The 19752-nt window shown below is 36.4% G+C and overlaps 2 protein-coding genes across 2 annotated transcripts in view; both read right to left on the bottom strand.

The window, feature by feature from the left end:
- Positions 1-1336: 1336 nt before the first annotated feature.
- Vps39 (vacuolar protein sorting 39) lies at positions 1337-15768 on the bottom strand. The gene is made up of 13 exons (XM_028300714.1): positions 15444-15768; positions 15041-15190; positions 14805-14932; positions 14409-14612; positions 13917-14103; positions 10449-10566; positions 9765-9891; positions 6387-6767; positions 5855-6077; positions 4398-4853; positions 3920-4149; positions 2643-2777; positions 1337-1964 (listed from the first exon to the last, which is right to left on the bottom strand). Exons 1-13 carry the CDS (start codon positions 15511-15513, stop codon positions 1794-1796), a joined length of 2580 nt encoding a protein of 859 aa, XP_028156515.1. The 5' UTR covers positions 15514-15768; the 3' UTR covers positions 1337-1793.
- A 1869-nt stretch (positions 15769-17637) lies between these two features.
- The window catches only part of sgg (glycogen synthase kinase 3 beta homolog shaggy), a 28569-nt gene continuing 26454 nt past the window's right edge, over positions 17638-19752 (bottom strand). Inside the window, exon 11 of the mRNA XM_028300765.1 lies at positions 17638-19626. Coding sequence (XP_028156566.1) covers positions 19577-19626 — 50 coding nt within the window. The 3' untranslated portion in view covers positions 17638-19576. The remainder of the gene's footprint in view (positions 19627-19752) is intronic.

The raw sequence follows: 19752 nt of genomic DNA on the forward strand, positions 1-19752 counted from the left end.
TTAATCGCCGACCAGTTGCGTGACGTAATCGACAACATTATTATGAATAGTATTATAAAGCACAGTAAATTTAAATAAACTATAATAGTTCAAAAACAAACAGAATCTTCGGGTTGTCGCGACATGTGTGGCCCAGGGGTAACAACCTGTAAGAGTCGTTAGGTTCCATAATAAGTACTATACATATTCCGTATGGGACATTCCCGTTAACATCGAGAAATAGAGACTGCATAGTTGTTAATATTTGACCTACTAAGCTCAATTAATATTTTAGCAGTGCAGTTTGAAAATAAACTGAATTTGTATTCATAGGTAGAAATTGAATCATTCCTCCACCTGAAAATTTACGTCAAATCTAAGTGTTGCCAGCAATCAGCAAAAAAAAAGAAAATGATTCGATAAAAATTTGCTGTATTTATTTAATTTTTATACATCGATTAAAATTATTACATATTGGAATATAAACAGGGTATAGTTTAATTATAGCTTTATTTATAAAAGAATATCACACTGTATGCTACACCTTTACAAACATATTTATTACAATGAAGCTTCATTAAAAAGATACAAATATAGCGTATATTTTCATTAACATACTTCAAGACTACTAAAATTAAAATGTGGAACAGTGAAATGATGCCAAATCGTCACCAATGTTTTGATAGTGATAATGTTTATAATGCTATTATACTAACAAACCTTTCACAGTAAATTTTAATTCATACAAATTATAATGAAGGACGATAAAGATTGTGACAAAGAAATGAGTTATCCATTGAATCGCAAGAAGAATTACATTTCATAAAAGATTGATTAGCAAACCAATTATAAGTATCAATTTTATTGGTTCGTCTATAGTACATTAAATGTTAAAACCACAGTTAAAAAACAATGCTTTTAGTGTTTTTCTGTTTAAAATCCAGCAATCCAACTATGAACTATTTCTTTTTCAACATAAATATCCATTTACTTTGGTTTAATCAATAGAGAACTCTAGGTATATTTATATGCTCTACTTATCTAATAAATGACTTTTTGTCATTGTAAACTTTATCTGCGTGGAAAAGCACTCGCTGAATGGATAGGATAAAGTATGTCAATAAACCCGTTTCAGCTCGGAATGACAACTTCTCAAAATGACAACCGGGGCGCAAAATGTCCACTTCTCGAAATGACAACTTCTTAAAATGTCAACTTCGCTAAAAGACAACTTCTCATAATGTCTATTTCTCACAATGACAAATTCGCATTTGGTCAACTTCACATAATGACAACTCTAGAAGAACTAGAACTCTATAAATAATGAAAATAAAATATCAACAAGAGGTTGTCTTTTAGCGAAGTTGACATTTTAAGAAGTTGTCATTTCGAGAAGTGGACATTTTGCGCCCCGGTTGTCATTTTGAGAAGTTTTCATTCCGAGCTGAAACGAATAAACCGTGCATACCCAAACAAAGAATGAACTTTTTATAACTTTGTAATTATACGTTTTGCTGTCCATAAGAACCATGAGACTATTGTTTGATAATGGCTCGATACTTTACCAAATGAACGGTTGATGACCTTTGCAGCCCTCTTTTTAACTACATGACTATAATTGGCATAACCTATTTCAAAAATGAATACGCCGTCATTCCAAGGCTTCGAGGTTTGCTTGTTGTAACAAAACGTTTACAAAATAGATGTTTGTCTAAGCAATATTTTTAATAGAGATCAAAATAAATATGTCTTCTATTTTAAAATGGCGTCATCATTGAAATCTATATAGATAATATTATCTAGAAGACACAAATCTATCGCGCAGCTACAGGTTGTTTGGAGGTGCAGGAGTAGTGGACGATTTCTCCGTTGGGGTAGCGCACGAAAGCGCTCTGGTTGCCGAATCGCTTCTTGCAAACTGGACACACGTCGTAGTCGGCTATCACCACGTTCTTCGACTCGTGGAAATGCTTTAGCTCTTGCACCTAGTAGACAAACAAAGAAAATTTTAGGTAAATTTTACCGATTTGACTCGTAATTTTATTATCAAGTAGCACATATTTTATTCCTTATTGTGTAATCGAAAGAGGTTCATTGGACAAGACAACATGGAAATATTTCAATGCAGTATGGAATCCAAAAATGTGCAAGAACTGGAGGGGATCATTTTCGCGTATACCAAAGGTTTAGGTTCCCTAAGCCACTCCCACATGTTATAGGAGCCCCTGGAGAGCGTTTTTTTCTAGATAGTTCTAAAACCTATCTATTTAGCTTCATAACGATCACTTGTTAACTAGCGTCAAAATATTTATCTATTTTCCACAACGCTTTATGCGACTAGCGATGGATAACTTGACAACAATCAGTAATAATAAAATAAAAAATAAAACCAAAAACAAAGCAACATTCTCAATGTAACATCAGAATTTCTTATGTAACAATATGACAAATGTATCTTACACTGTTGATAATTATCCGATAATTATTTGATAATTATCACGAAGCGTAATTATCTTGATAATTTCGAACCCTGACAAGTATTATACTCTGGATCTAGCTCGCTCGCGAGTACTAGCCGTTCAAAGGGTTCCACTCAGTAAAGATGAATTTTCAGATTCCCACAGTACCTACTTCTTATCCGCGAGTGTTTAGTGTGGACCTACCTGCATGTGCTCGGCGTAGAGAAGCCCCTTGAGTATCTGCGAGCGGCGCTTGAGCGTCAGCTGGCCGTCCAGTGCACTCTCCAGGAAATGCTTGAGGCGGCTCAACGGCACCGAGTCAGGCAGCACTGACAGCGCCTGTCAATGGTAAACACATCATTTACTTTCATTTTCCCAGGACGTCAAGGATTAATAAAATATTGTATTCTTTTCAACACATCTGGGATTATTGTTTAGAATCGATAGCTCACCAAACTATACATTTTTATTGCAGAATAGCACCTAATACAACTACATGATGCCATAATGTCCTCCGTACTCTTCACTGGGCCATAAAGACTAGTTTGTCGCAGAAATTGTTGAAGTGTCCAACATGATAGATGTTGAGTCACACCATAAAGAAGTTAGTCATTCGTAAATCACTCGTTTTCTTCTTTACACCACACTATGTAGATAGTGAATGTATGTAATGTGGGAAATAATAGGAGTAGAGAAGCGTAGAATGGGTGATGTAAAGAAGAACACGACTAATTTACGAATGATTCGCTTCTTCGTTGTGTAACTCAACATCTATCATGTTGGAATTTGATAGAATGAAAAGAAATGTCAAGTTTAAAGTTCAAAACTGCCATTCCAGTTTATATTGTAGTCCATAATTCGTAAAACTACCTTCAAGGGCGAGATCTTGTCCGCGTGCTTCTCCAATATCGCCAGGGCCGTCTCCAGGTCGGGCGCGGCGGTGGCGGGGTGGCGCGCCACGTCGGCCAGGGGCCCACTCAGGGCCGCACTCTTGTCCGGGTGCATGAGGATCCGTATGAGGGTCACCTACACGTCCTGTACCCCTAGAATGAACAACTATCGTCTTCGAATCGTTTGCGTATTCGACAAAATTCGATACTCAACCTTCGAATTAAACGATAACGTGACAATTTTGATTGTCAAAATAAGTTTCTCATACTAAGTTCACTTTACGACACGTTCACAAGGGCGCTGTTTTAGTTTTCGTACTAAATCTTTTAATGGCGATTCGAATACGCAAACGATTCGAAGTCGAAAGTTTTTCATACTAGTGGTACCTACTGACTCTATAACACTACCTTCAAGGGCGAGATCTTGTCCGCGTGCTTCTCCAGTATCGCCAGGGCCGTCTCGAGGTCGGGCGCGGCGGTGGCGGGGTGGCGCGCCACGTCGGCCAGGGGCCCGCTCAGGGCCGCACTCTTGTGCGGGTGCATGAGGATCCGCATGAGGGTCCCCTACACGTCCTAACTCTATAACACTACCTTCAAGGGCGAGATCTTGTCCGCATGTTTCTCCAATATCGCCAGGGCCGTCTCCAGGTCGGGCGCGGCGGTGGCGGGGTGGCGCGCCACGTCGGCCAGGGGCCCACTCAGGGCCGCACTCTTGTCCGGGTGCATGAGGATCCGCATGAGGGTCACGTACACGTCTTGGTTCTTATCCTTGATTGTGTCGCACACGTTCTCGCAGTAACGGATCGCTCGGTCTACGTCGCCTGAAATTAAATAAAAAATGACATTATTTTTGAACTGAGGAAGGCTGGATGGATTGATGTTTGTTACTGTTTCATGTATAGAGATAGTTTGAGAGCCAAGAAAAAACATAGGATAGCGTTTAGCCCGGTTATTGAAGGGGGAATCGCGCGCAGTAAGACTATCTGTGAAAAACTGAAATTCACGCGGGCGGATCCGCAGGTAAAAGCAAGTGTATGTAAAACACATTGTTCGTTTTATTGCAACTCACCCAAAATCTGCACATATATCGCCAAAGCCTGCTCATGTCGACCGAGTTTACCCAAAATAACAGCCCGCTCTTCAAAAAGGCTATCCGCGGGAAAATGTAGTATTACCCTCTCTGGTGTATAATGAGGAGACTTTTCTAAGAACGCTACCAACTTCGCTTTCGTATGCTGATACTCTTCCTCGGTTATATCGCCTTTTTTAGTGGTCACTTTGTCCCTGTACATACTGATCAAGGCATCGTGGAACAAAGGATTGTTGTCGTTCCACGTGTGTATCAGATGTTCTAAATAAGGTATCACTAGGTTCTCGTGTTCTCTCAATAAGAAGTCAAGTATTTTGGGGCGAGGGAGGTTCTCCACTTCCACTTTGTCTTCTGTGAATATCTTCAGTCCTTCTTCCGGGTGTTCTTTCAAGATCCAATCGGAAAACTTGAATATTAGATTTATATGTTCCGCACCTGCAAAGGGAAATATGTTTGCTGTGACAAATGTTTAAATAATAATAGGGAGTAGGTAATTAAAATAATGTGTGTCATGGAAATATGTAATTAATGTTGGAAAGTTGGGAATGATAAGCTGATAATATTTTAACAAGTAGTGAGGCATGTTTTTCCCGTTATGTTATGTTAATTACCTAGCATAACATAGATTTCCATAAAATTATCACATTGGGAGCGTTTGGCCGAAAATAGCATAATAGGAAAAATTGCGCGCTTTTAGCGGTAAGTGCTATGACCACAGAATAATAATAAGTACTACATACAGAAGTTTTACTTCGCGAAGGTATTTAAAAAAATGTATGCTCAATGTCATCAACAATATGGTGTAATTTAACTTGTCTCAAGAGTCAAGCACCATTTTGTTGACAAACGTCGGTGATCGGTACTGCGCCGAAGCTATAGGGCTGACTTCGGTAAAATGATGTGACGTGAGGTGCCAAACTGCAGAAAATGGCGGAGGAAATACATGATTTAGCATGAATTATCATGAATAATATTAACTACTTATTTACCTCTCAGTGTCTTCAGGCAACTTAAAAAAGTACATTCCGTGTTTTATTATTATTTAGGCAGTTAAATACTGCACAGTATTTAGTACACCATTTTCTTTATTTTTTCCATCATACACAAGAATACGCGTGCGTGAGTCAATGTTCGCTCGTATGTGAGGCCTTGTCGAATAGTAATCCTGTAGGGGGCCATCGTGCGTGTTTTGTTTTCGATGTAAACTCGCGGAGATGAACAGGCCTGCTATGAATGCTAAAAAAATGTATGGGAAAACGTCACTTTTGAAGTTAGCAAACGTGTCCTCGCCGAAAACATGCTAAAGTTTTCGGCGGTTGCCATGGCGATCGCCATGTTGCTAACGATTTCTAACAAATACTATCTTCGGCCAAACGTTACTGGGGATTAATGGCATATCGACGTTTTTAGAGTGTTATTTGGTCTGTAGTACATACCAAGGTTCTGCAAATAATTCTTAGTTCTCGTGTACCCTTTGAGACTCGAGTCGGGTTGCTTCGCCTGTTCCCTGAGCAGCTGCAAAGCTTTGGTGTGCTGGCCCTTGGTTTGGTACAAGATGATGAGCTCGCTATGTTTGCCATGTTTGAGCAGCGTTCTTTCAGTTTCTTCCAGCTGACAATTGTTGAGACGAAGTAGGGGCGCGATGAGCGCGTCATTCGTCTGAAAAATCGATTTTAGCCGTAACATTTCTGTAGATTTAAGACGTGATGACGTAAACTAAGAAATCTTCATATGTATATTGAGAGGGACATGCGTATTCAAATAGGTTTAATCTATCTTGTCTTATGGCGACATCATAAAGGTAGCAGTAAGGCGCTGGATGCATGGCGCCACCAACCGACCATTATGGAAATCATTGGGGGAGAGTTATGTTCAGTCGACGTCCTATGGCTGAAATGATGATGATGACGACAACCTATGATCATCATAGGTTGTCGTTGTTTCACAAAAAAGAAATAAAAACAATACCTGCAAGTAGCACTTCAACAAAGTGGTATCAATCAGCTCCAGCTGCTGAGTGACATTCCTTCGGCTGGCTTGCTCCTGGCTAGGCCCAGCCTCCGACTTATTCTGCCCGATGGCCGATCGCACGTCCACTAAATACTCTATCAACGCATATAAAGCATTTTCTAGATCCTTCCCTTTGAGTTTCTTGTTCTTTGAGCATTCACTCTCCTTGCCATCGAGTTCTGGGAACAGGTGAATGACCTCTGCAGGATCAGTTTGCAACTTGATGAACTCCTTCATGGACTGCGAGTATAAACAGTTGTCGAACAAGTCGTATGCGTACAACCGTTGGATAGACTGTATCGATTTCTTTTTCTCTTCCTCGGAACATTCCGATAATTTCTGTAAAGAAACAATAATTTTCAAATGCTTTTCTTCTATTGATTCAGCGCTGAATGATCGTTATATTAAAAATCATTAATTACCTGAAGTAACAGAGCCATAGTGCCCTTAACGTTTTTAACAAAAAGAGGCATTTTGGAAGCTTGTCTGTTCAAACGCAAATACTGTTTTATAATAAAAGGAAAATAGGTACTAATATGCATATGATACGTGATATATGGCAGATGTTTGGTAATTATTAATTATTGCCGTTGCCAATTTACGGATTAGTCAGTAGGGTTTTGACAGTATAGCATAAATAAATTATTGCGTAAGTGTTGCGGTAGGAGAACAAGTATACTTAGGTATTGCTATAATTTGATACAGATTCCAATCTACATAATATATTGGACATTATAATTGCACTAAGCCCATAATACTTATTCTAACTTACGTTTAGTAGCACAATCATCTTAGCTTGCCTTCCTTTAACCCGCCCCTGGTACATTTTAAATCGAGGGGAATGATTGTCTATTTTTCACTAACACTGACACAACTAACAAAAAATAATAAACACGCGAACTAACCACTGGCGCACTGGCGATAATAAATAAGTACCAAACATACTGTGCCATATACAGTGTGTCTTGGTAAAGTGTACATATCAAAATAGGTGAAACTAGACCTATTTTTATCGAAGGAAAACATGTCAAAAAAATATCTGAGATATTATTTTTTTATAGATTTTTTTTGTCTTTCAATTACTTATTGTATTGTAAAGAAAACGTCATTACTTTTTTTACTCAAAAAGTATTTTTTTTAATTATTTGTTGCCATTTTTTGGGTATTTTATTAGTATTGCCTGTTGTTTAGCATACTGTTTTTATTTTATCAGGATATACTTTTTAGTTTAAAAGTTATGACGTTTTCTTTACAATAAGTAACTGAAAGAAAAAAATTCTATAAAGTTTAAAAAAAATCTCAGATAATTTTTGACATGTTTTCCTTTGATAAAAATAGGTCTAGTTTCACCTATTTTCATATGTGCACTTTATCAAGTCTCACACTGTATAATGCGATTATTTCAAATCAACGCAATAAAAACACATTTTATTTGCTAATCAAACGCTGTAACAGAATAACAAAATGAACGCTGCAGGATAATTATGCAAAAAATAAGTTCTTAGCTTAGATTTGGATTTAAAAACTCTTCTCTTGAATTTTAACTAAGATCGATAATTAGTAGGAAAACTTCTAAAATTTTTTAAATTAAAATGTAGGACATCCTGTACAAACACCTTATCCTTTTAATGACCAATTTAGACAAATATATATTTGAAACTACACAGGAATACATTGGCAAATGTGGAAACGCATACGGGATATAATTAAAAAGTTTAAAAGGCTTTTTTAAAGATTTTTGAGAAATGGCAAAAAGAAATAGCACTTGATATTAAGTTTAAATATAAACAGCACGCACGCAGGGTTTATATCTTTTAGAACCACAACACTGACTCTACTCACTTACTCTCTTAACTTTTATACACAAATAAGTTTTACTTGAATTGTTGAAATTACAACAACTATTTATACCACAACCTTGTGTACTTAGTTGTTGACTTTACAATATTAAATGGTCTATTGAGGAAAATTATATAACTGGTGTCTATACAGGGTGTTAGGTAAATGGGTATATGAGCCGACACTAGACCATGTTAACATGGTCATATAAATGGTATGGTGAAGTCAGAAATTTGATATCATCATTTTGATTTTTTTTATTTTCATACAAAATAAATTTTATAAAATCCAATTTGTATGAAAATTAAAATGAAGATATCAATNATGGGTATATGAGCCGACACTAGACCATGTTAACATGGTCATATAAATGGTATGGTGAAGTCAGAAATTTGATATCATCATTTTGATTTTTTTTATTTTCATACAAAATAAATTTTATAAAATCCAATTTGTATGAAAATTAAAATGAAGATATCAATTTTCTGACTTCAGCATACCATTTATATGACCATGTTAACATGGGCTAGTGTCGGCTCATATAACCATTTTCTAACACCCTGTATATCTATGTCGCAGTTTCCATATTAATTGGTTAAGCCTTTCCGCATTCAATTACCTACTATTAAGTGTTATCATTGTATATGTTACAGTCAAAACTCATAATCGGTCAAAACCACTTTTGACTGCAAAAAATATGTCAAAAGTGGTTTCGCCTGATTTAAAATTTTACTCATCAGTCCAAATTCATTAAAGGTGTTATGATAAGTGAAAATTACAAAATCATCATAAATGTGTTAAAAACCTTTTTAAAGTACACTCCAAAGTGATTTTGACTAACGCTCTTGGTCAAAACCACTTTTGACCAGTCAAAAGTGGTTTTGAATAATAATCAGGTTTCCAGAATAATCAGGTTTTGACCGATTATGAGTTTTGACTGTAACATAATTATGTTCCAAATCATATACGTTTTTAAAGTTAAAAACTACATGCTGGTGGATGGGTTTTTGGTTGTCTCACACAAAACACACACACATCACAGCAAATTTAAGAAACAGAAATACCAGTAAGACCATCGAAGCTGGAACCTGGGTTATAATGGGCCTAAAGCGCCTACATTATGGTTTACCTACATCCTACAATTCATGGGGCGGGTCAATAGGGATAAGTGGAATTATTTTCCTACCGTCATAACATATTGATTCACGTTACAAAAATGTAACTCTAAATCGTGGCTACACATAGGCGTTATTTCAATTATGGCCGTATGAGGGCTATGGTTTTTATACTTAACAGTTGACACCACTGTCAAGTAACAGGACCTTACTCGGTGGCGCCATCCAGGTGAGTGCAAATACGATAGTACTCTTTCTAATTGTCATTTTATCATAGCCACAGCACTCACCAGTTGGCTCAGCAATTGCTGAGCGCTAAAACGATAGCCTTCATTGCCTTATTCCGGTACTGTGGTCTCAAAATAAAATGTGTTATTCTTACCGTCAAGTCGATTGCTATCTGAAACTGCTTGTCCTTCAGTAGCTGCTCGCGCTGTTTGTTCACATCCACGGCGGTGAGGCACCACACCTGCCCCACAGACGACACGAATATCAAGCCGCGCTTACATCTGCAATAAATAGTCATCATCATCATCATCTGAAACACAAATATACCAAAGGCAAGTGAAAGATTCGGCTTACAATCCCCATGCTTTCCAGATTAATTGGAGAGGCCTATCCTACTAATCTATACTAACATTATAAATGCGAAAGTAACTCTGTCTGTCTGTCCTGCTTTCACGCCTAAACCACTGAACCGATTTTGATGGAATTTGGCATAGAGATAGTTTGAGTTCCGGGAAAGGATAGTTTTATACCAGTTTTTGAAACAGGGACGCGCGCGATAAAGTTTTTCTGTGACAGACAAAATTCCACGCGGGCGGAAAGCTAGTACTATTATAAATGCGAAAGTATGGATGTTTGTTGAAACTTTACAGTATTATTATTTGTAACCCAGATTACCATATTGGCCATAATTTATGCCGATCTGTGACACTAAATTTCACGCGGGTGAAGCCGCGGGCAAAAGCTAGTGTTTGCATACTTGTCCCTTAATAATTAGTCTATAAACTAACCAGTGTTTTAGACACAAACATAACTTTCAGCATATTAATATGACACATACCTGTACATCAGTCTTGCTTTCTTGAGTTCAGGTAAGGTTTGTATAAATAGTGGTGGTTCAACAGTTTGCACCTTGATTTCATCTTGCACTAATCCTAAAATGAATGGCTCATCCCAAACTGAAATGTGAATAAAATGTTATTTATTAGCTTCTTTAGCCTCAGGATTTAATATTTTCAAGATCTCGAAAAAATAACATAAAAGAAAATCATGCATGGATTTCTAGTTTCACATCTTTTGTTTTTGATCTTGCAAGACAGGAGGAAAAATAAACTATTTTACGACTGACAGTGATTTCACTGGTTTAATAATAGTAGGGAATTTAGTGCAACGATTTGTATGGAGACCCCTCCACTTTGGTATAGAAGGCTCATTTTTGCAACAGTGGTTCTTTGGGTGCTCCTGAGTGGATTTCCGTCGGTAGACATCGGGAGCCCCCCCTGTGGTAGCAGGGGGAGGGGGGGCAAGTTTTCTTCCGCCGCGCTTCACTTTAAGGCCCATATCTTCCAAACTATGGGTATTAGGGCAAGTGTGGTATCATTTTCGGATAATTAAAGGATGGCGAATTCTTTTTTAGAACAAGCTTTTTGCCTTTTCATACAAAAAAATAGAAATATTGAGTAAAATTCACAAAAACCAAAAAGTATTTTTTTAAATAAACGTCGTTTACTTTTAAACCACTGTAGATAATCTAATAAAAAAAATATGACCTGAAAGCTACATTTATCAGGATTATAAAAATATAACATTGTATGGTACTTTTTTCGCAAAAAGTAGGTGAAAAAAATTTTTTCTTCAGGACACAGCGGGCGAATTTTATTGCGCATCGGAAAAAAATATTTATTTTATCCATGAATTCATACTATTTGGTTCATAAGCAAGCAAGAATTATTATTTTAGAATTTATTTAGAGTTGCTGGCACATCAATCTACTATGATTTGTATTTTTTCGTCAATTGATTTTGAACTCTATGTGTGAGACATAAGGTTGAAAATAATTTAAATACATTTTAGTATTGAAAATATCATAAGAAGAAAGCACTAAATAAAGAACTTTAATTTGTTTAAACGTCTTAATGATTATTATTATTTTAATTAACACTTTTATTTGTACATACTATTGTACCAGTGATTTAACGGAAAGGTAAGTGTGAGGAAAATGAGGTTTCACAATCATAGTACGGGAGATATTTTTAGCACAAAGGTTACGGTTACCTTTTTAGTTGTTTTTTTTCAGACAGCNCTTTTGAAATTCAGAATAAAAGCTAGTTTTTAAAAAAGTTTATTTTTATTATATTTTTTTCTAGTCGCCTCGGTCATCAGATCTCACACCATGCGACTTTATCTTGTGGGGATATCTCAAGTCAAAAGTTTACAGCAAAACAATCCTTAAATAATTCAGGTTCTGTAAGAAAATATCCGCCGTGAAGTTGCAGGAAAATTATTAGCGCGATTTGCTCTCGCATAGTTGCGAATGCAAGAGTCCGGCTGTGAGAGTGCCTATAGTAAAACGGGCATCATTTAAAAGACATTGCCTTTAAAAAAATAAATCCGCATTGTTAAACTCCAGTTTGCATTAGTAATAAATAGTAAAAAATCATCAATTTATTTGTATGAATCATTTTTGAAGATGAAAAATTCCCACTGGACACCCTTTATTTCTTCTTCACTTCCCAATATGTATTTCAATACATATACATACACCGCAAATAATATTCTACTAAGAATTCATAATTCAATTTTTTGTGTTTTAATGCCGGTTTTCTATAATCAATCCTTATCAAAAACAACTGTCAAACATCATTATGTTTTTGGTTCAAAGTTTTTACATAATTTCAGATTTGAGAGTTGAAGGTCATTTTCGTTTTCGTTTTCGTTTTCGGCCGAAAATGAGACTGCAGCCGAAGCTTCGTTTTCGTTTCCGTTTTCGGCTGAAAATCCATATTCGGTCGGACACTAATTAAGCCTAAACGGCCGACAATTTTATGATTTTTAATTTAACTAGGTAATCGTAGTTCCAATATTTAATTATTTATTTGTTTAACTTCTGATTTGGTTAGTGAATTGGCTATTTCGAAGAATTTACTAGGAGATTTCAATACTACAGTCCACACTAAAAAGAGAGGTCGGCACATAAAGAGCGAGATAGAGGTAAGTAGGTATTTGACTCAAGTTGTTGTTCCAAGTTTGGCCTCCATTTTTATCTTTAGCTTCATGAAAACCATAGACCTTAATTTTGTTTTTTATAGGCAGACATATAATTCCATATAGCCAAATTACAAGCCAAGCCAAAATTGAGAAACGGGTTGCAAGTCTTCAGATAACACAAAATAGAGATAATTTTTGGTAGACAAACAAGAAATTAAAATGCTATCATGATATATAGGTACATACCTAATACAAAACATTTCAGCCACACCACAGGACGTCCAGCGCCTTCCTGTCCTTTTTTCTATGTAGGTACTTGGGATTTTTTTGTATTTGTACCTACAGGAATATTTATTGCATAACTGCATCCAGATCCAGAACCTCAAAGATATTTCCTTAACATTAGAGGGTTTAAGGAAAGGGTTTTCGATCACTAGACCAAATAGCTGCGAGCGTCAAGACAAATGGGTCGAGAAAAAAAGCAGGGTACTCATCTAGCCGTGTAGCATGTAATGTATCAGATACTGTATCAAGTGAGTACATAGGCACGAGCCCGCTGCAAGCAGCTGCTCGCGCGTGGTTCGCAGTGAGATCGTAGCGACCCGCCGAGTGACGGTATCACTGCGAGCACAAAGGCGGCTCGCAGTAGGATTCAGGAGCTCGCAGCCAGATACGCGATGACGCGTCTTTCCATTCTATACATAGCCAGAANAAATATTTTATTATATAAATAGTTAAATTATATTGTAACTGTATGTTTCCCAAAAATAAATAAATAAATAAATAATTTTTTTTCCGATGCGCAATAAAATTCGCCCGCTGTGTCCTGAAGAAAAGATTTTTATCACCTACTTTTTGCGAAAAAAGTACCATACAATGTTATATTTTTATAATCCTGATAAATGTAGCTTTCAGGTCATATTTTTTTTATTTGATTATCTTCAGTGGTTTAAAAGTAAACGACGTTTATTTAAAAAAATACTTTTTGGTTTTTGTGAATTTTACTCAATATTTCTATTTTTTTGTATGAAAAGGCAAAAAGTTTGTTCTAGAAATGAATTCGCCATCTTTTAATTATCCGAAAATGATACCACACTTGCCCTAATACCCATAGTTTTGAAGATATGGGCCTTAAAGTGAAGCGCGGCGGAAGAAAACTTGCCCCCCCTCCCCCTGCTACCACAGGGGGGGCTCCCGATGTCTACCGACGGAAATTCACTCAGGAGCATCCAAAGAACCACTGTTGCAAAAATGAGCCTTCTATACCAAAGTGGAGGGGTTCTTGCACTAAATTCCCTACTATAAAAGATAAAAATCTTACCAACAGCAATAGGTGCCTCAGGCCACTTAATGGTTTTCTTAATTTCTATCTCCTCAGCTTCCTCAACCAGAACAGATGCCTGATCTCGGCCCAGGAGGAATGAGGTATCGGAATATTTGGCTATTGTGGGCTCCAGAGATCTGGAACTGCTTGTTGGGAATAACTCTTTGGGTTTTCCTGATGAGAGCTGTAAAATTAAAAAGGTAAGTTAGTTTTCATTTATAATATTTTCATTTATTTGCAATGAAATGAATAAAACATCATAAAAATAGGTTTGTAGAAACTATTAAAATCTTGAATAGTTAAAACACATAAAATAATGTTTTATCATTGCAAATTAATATGTAGTCATTTTTGAAGATTTTTGTTTGACTTAAGGCTAATTTATGCTGTCTAATAATATCAATAAAAGGGTAATATCAATTTGAACATAGTTATGATTTGTAAATAGTAAATAAACAATTTGTTTTGGTCAGATGATAATTTACTTACATCATACAAAGTATATTCAGCTTTGAACCCCACACACAAATACTGCTGACCCCATGCCATGACTTTAGGAACATCAGGTATTGTGAACTCAAACAAATGTTGTTTGAATTCACCGTTTTTACCATAATACAACTGAAGCTTTCTTCTCACTGCCACACAAAGATGTACTATGGAATTGGACTCCCCAGTCATTGATATTGTGGACTGAAAATAAACATAAAAATTTTATTAATCCAACCAGTGAATGAAAACAATTCAAGCCATCTTATTGGAACTATACAAAAGACAAAACTGGGCATTGGTGTCTATGGGCTAAGTGAAAATTTATGTTTGTTATAGATGGACCACACTCATTAAAAACATGGACAAGATAGACATCTATATTTTTTTACATACCTTATTATCTAAAGCAAACAATGAAGCACCTTTGGTTTGTGGAAAAGTTTTAACCAGTGGAAAATTAACACCATTAATGTCATATGTTGCCAGAATGTTGTCTGTTAAACACAAGAGTAGATTGTCCTCTGCAAAATTAAAACAATTACACAGCTTTATTACTAGACAATAGTTCAAAAGTGGCATAGGTATATTAAAAAGTAACTTCAAAATTAATTTATATTTTCAGTACCTACCTGGTATCACATCTATTTGTTGTATAGGTTTCTTGCTAAAATTCTTGCAGTATCTAAGCAATTGTATGTCATACTTTTGATTGCCATTGTTCGAAGACAATGAGTACATCAATAAATGACCTTGCCGGGTACCCAACAACAAATTTCCATCTGTAAAATAATTGCAGGAATATAATTAAATAAATAGTACATGAAACATAAAGTTCTACCAATTCAGTAAAATTACATCTTATATTAGCATAATTCAATACAAACAAAATTATATCTTATTTTAAAAATTAAAACATGGGGTAGTGTGTGGAGGGGTGTTATTTGCAGGCCAGATATAAAACTTATTAAGAAATATCATAATAGTGGACCTAAGATTCATAGGGACACCCACTATCCACCAAAGTAGACTTACCGTAAGCAGCAATTGCTTCGATTTGTACGGTGACATTCAGTATATGAGAGGCTTCGTATGCTTCGTGCATGATTGCAGTTGATAAAATTCGAAGCAATCGTGCGTAATTATAAGAAAATGCCAATAAATGTTTACATTACACAGTAGTCAGTACCAATAACTTTACTACTTATTTCACAGAAGTATGAAGTTGGAATTATTACGCCTTCTACTAGACAGTGATAAACGCAACTTCACAAATATCATTCTATGAGATTTTTTAATTGTATTTATTTATTTGCTTGAATGAAAGTTATAGGTTGCGCTTAATCTAAGGGGTTGCGTGACAAATCGATGTATTTTGACACAAACTCTTTAATCTGTGATTTTGACACTTGACATTACATACCGGATGTCAGCTGATGTAAAGCTTTATTTCTTATAGTTCCAAAATACTGGACTGTCCTGTCGATGACATTGACAGTGGGGCGCCACCGTCAATACCGGATCGCTGGTTCAGATTTTTGCCATGTTGGAAACCATATAGTTGAACGATGGTAGCGCCCCCCTGTCATTGAGTTTCGTGCAGAGAGCAGAAGTGCTCTCTGGTTTCGTGGGACAGTTCAGCCTGGGTCATCTATACTATGTTGTGTCGTGTCATGTCTACGGAGAGTTTTGTGCGGTAAGTGAAATAACGTTTAGCTTGAGCGTGCTTAATCCCTATTTACATCAATTTATAGTCTTGCGCGCGGTTTCTGAATTGAGATTTTTAGCTTTTCAAGCTTATTGAAAATTGACAGAATAAAAGAAAAATAATTTATTTAAGAAATTGGCAGAATGGATGTGACCCATTCCGTAATAAAAAAAATACCTTTGACAGATGACGTCATTTTGAGACAGCAAAACCACATCATGAAGCTATAAATGACCCACGCTGAACACGTGTATGTCTCCAACTTCCTCATTGGCCCTAGAGCAATTCCAAGTATACCATCAATAAAAGCCTAATTAGAGTCATCAAACCTCTCAGTCATTCAATTAGAGCCATTAGAACTTCATAACTATGAGTTGTTTTCTATGTGTAAGCTGAGGACACGTGTCTCCAGCTGACACATCTGTATCTTCGTAAATATTTATGCTACGATAATGTATTATACCTCAAAAATTACAGTCGAATCCAAATAGTAGGCTTTCCACTTTTCAAGACTTTAGCTCAAATACTGTTAAAACCACGATCAAAAAACTATGTGCGAGCTGGAGTACCGTGTCTCCAGCTTACACATCTGTATCTTCGTAAATATTTAAGCTACATCAATGTTTTATATCTCATAAATTAAAGTCGAATAAAAAAACCCGACTTCAATTCTTTCAAAGCTTTATTTCGAACCGTTTTCGAACTACGAACCGATACGTATGTGTAAGCTGGTGACACGTAACACACGGTGGATTATTAAAACCGTATAAGTTAGAGTTGCGTTTTAAAGATCAAATAATTCGTTATAATTGAAGTACACACGAGACATAATTTCAAATCTCTAGGCCTCTTAGTTTCAGAATTAAAAGCCAAAAACTATTTTCCCGCCAAATAATTCAAATAATATGGGTCGACTGCGACGTTGCCGTTCCGTGCGTCCACTAGAGCAGTCGAATTTGAACCTAAANTTCCTATGGGTGCGTTCTGGCCATGTATAGAACGGAAAGACGCCGCGATGACCGTGTGGACGAGCCATACTCACTTGTTACATGGCAGGTGAGTACCCTGCCTAAGTGAATATAAAAAATTATCGTCATTTGTCTACTTTGCGATGCATAAATTATGTAAGCTCGATTCACCGTCGTAACGCCCTTCAAGATAGAGCTCTAACTATAAATAAAAAAAACACGATTACTATTCATTTAATATTTACTTTTATAATGTTATTTTCATTCATAACTAACAACGATATGGGTGTTACGATGTATTCAAATTCAGTAAAACAAATATTAAAACAAATACAAATTTCACTCACTATTAAATTTAATATTACAGTTACAGTAATAAGAAAACTTTTACTTTTAAATAATTTGTATGTCATAACCCCATTTCGAACTATGTATTATTTTTATATGGGAAATTCTCATGTAGTAAACGTGCACGTAAATCGTGAAAGTGAGAATTCAGTGGGATAGAGACGTTCAATAACATCGCTTCAAACATTCAGGTCACTAGTATGTCTTATATTTTTTTTACACAGAGGGTCTTAAGAAGCAACGTCGATTACAAAATTCATATTAGATAGACTTAATAAAAATATGCATATCTAAACTACCGTGTCCCTTAACGAGTCCGCAGCGGGCCGCGCCGCCTGGCGCGTCACGACTCACACCGTACAGATAATCATAATATTTACACGAATTATAAAAGGTGTCGGCAAATCAATAGCCTTACGACCACATCTAAGCTCCACTATGTGATTTGAAAACGGTGCGCCGAGCGCCTCTCTTAAGATACAATAATTTATACGTAATTAATAGTACATAGGTACATAAAGTAATACATAATTAGTTATGTGTTTAAAATTTCGAAGGTCCCAGCATAAATTACGTACGGGAATTGAACCCGCTAAACATGCTAGTATCAAAAGAAATATTAAAAATACGAAAAAACGATCATTTAGCATAATAGCGTTATGAATACAAAAAAGGCAGGTTATTGCTGCTAGTCAATCTAGCTAAGTCATTATGAAGCCAGACATGGTAACCATGACTTGGTCCAAATGAGAAATAGCCTCTCGGGGCGTCCAAATGTACACTTTGCTTATAATTCCACTTCATTGTCAATGAACTGTAAATTCATCAAGTCATGACGCGAGAACGAGAAAAAGCGCTTTCAATCAATAGCTAATCTCTAAGTGGAATTAGAAGCACAGCAAGACTCCCTGCTCAGTGAACATTCACAGCTGCCTTTATTTAACTCCGTACTAAGGTGGTGCAAAGGTATTGGACATTACACCGAGAAATTTATGCATACAGGCTACTTCTACACCATGAATACAAGATTCGTTAGTCTATACTTAAAGGTTTGCCTAATTTGTAACGGTATGCCGAATAGAAGTGCAAAATGAAATTACTCGAATTACTTAAAACTATGACAATGAAATTTATAGCATTATTTTAACATTCTCTCCATAGATGACTACTAATAACCATAGTGTTCTCAATGACAAATTTTATATTATAGAAATATCATTTATTGAATATAGAATACAATATTATCGAAAAACTATGTCGTTACATTAGGACACAGACAGTGCTATTAAATACATTACATTTATCCAGCACTGGATAAAATAAGGTACACCGCAATCAAAATGTTTATAACATACAAGTTGCCGAAAAAAAATACATATCTATACTGTAGTAATCTAAAATTTATATCCTCTGAATTGTTTATACATAGTATTCTGAGATATCGTTAATATTATAAATTATCTTGAGAGATCAGTTTATACTAGTTATAAAAATTTACAAGTATGCTCTCTATGAATGCAAAAAATGTTCCATGCTAAGTTTTATCGTTGAAATTACACTAGGCATACGTTTCTGAGTTAGTGATACGTTCCAACAATAAATACGCTAATGCACTACTGAATATGTCTTTCCTACTGATTACATGGCCCAAGCAAGGTAACGCTCCTCACTAAGTATCATGCGGCTATCTCTCAATAGGTGATTCTAGTGATACAAATATGTGACTGTCTCTCGCGCTGACTTCGCAGGAGCGGGTCGGTCTACGGATAAAGCGGAACATCTCGTCGTCGCAGACCTCGGATTACACTTGAAAACGAAACAAAACAATTTTATCGGACGATAATCTGTCGTATATCGAACGAGCGTCACTTCAAACTCAACAATTTTAAGGTATGTACATAAAGAGACGAATTTGAGCTTACAAAAGTACAAAGTGATCACATCGCGACGGTTCAGAGACTACGGCGGATTTACCGTTCGCCGACTACGACGGCTGAAGCATCGACGATTACACTACATTATCACACGATTACTCGCCGAAAACACCTATTATGCATTTAATTTTACCCGATGGCCAACACGAAAAAGGACTATCACTAAATAGCATACGACGGACTCGCGCGGAGTCGGCAGCGGCGCGGCGCCTACGACGCGCCCGGCGAGCCGCTCGGCCCGCTCGCGCCCGCGCTCTCGCCTGCAACAACCGGTTCGTCATTAGCGCGTGCTCGGACTCAAGTGTGACACAATAAACATGGCTGCGTGGCTAATAGTGATGGTCAACTCGAGTAAGTAACTCGAGTTAACTCGAGTTGGGCGTAAC

The sequence above is a fragment of the Ostrinia furnacalis genome, unplaced genomic scaffold (assembly GCF_004193835.3).
Source record: "Ostrinia furnacalis isolate ACB-3 unplaced genomic scaffold, ASM419383v2 OfSCF0780, whole genome shotgun sequence".
In the NCBI taxonomy this organism is placed as follows: domain Eukaryota; kingdom Metazoa; phylum Arthropoda; class Insecta; order Lepidoptera; family Crambidae; genus Ostrinia; species Ostrinia furnacalis.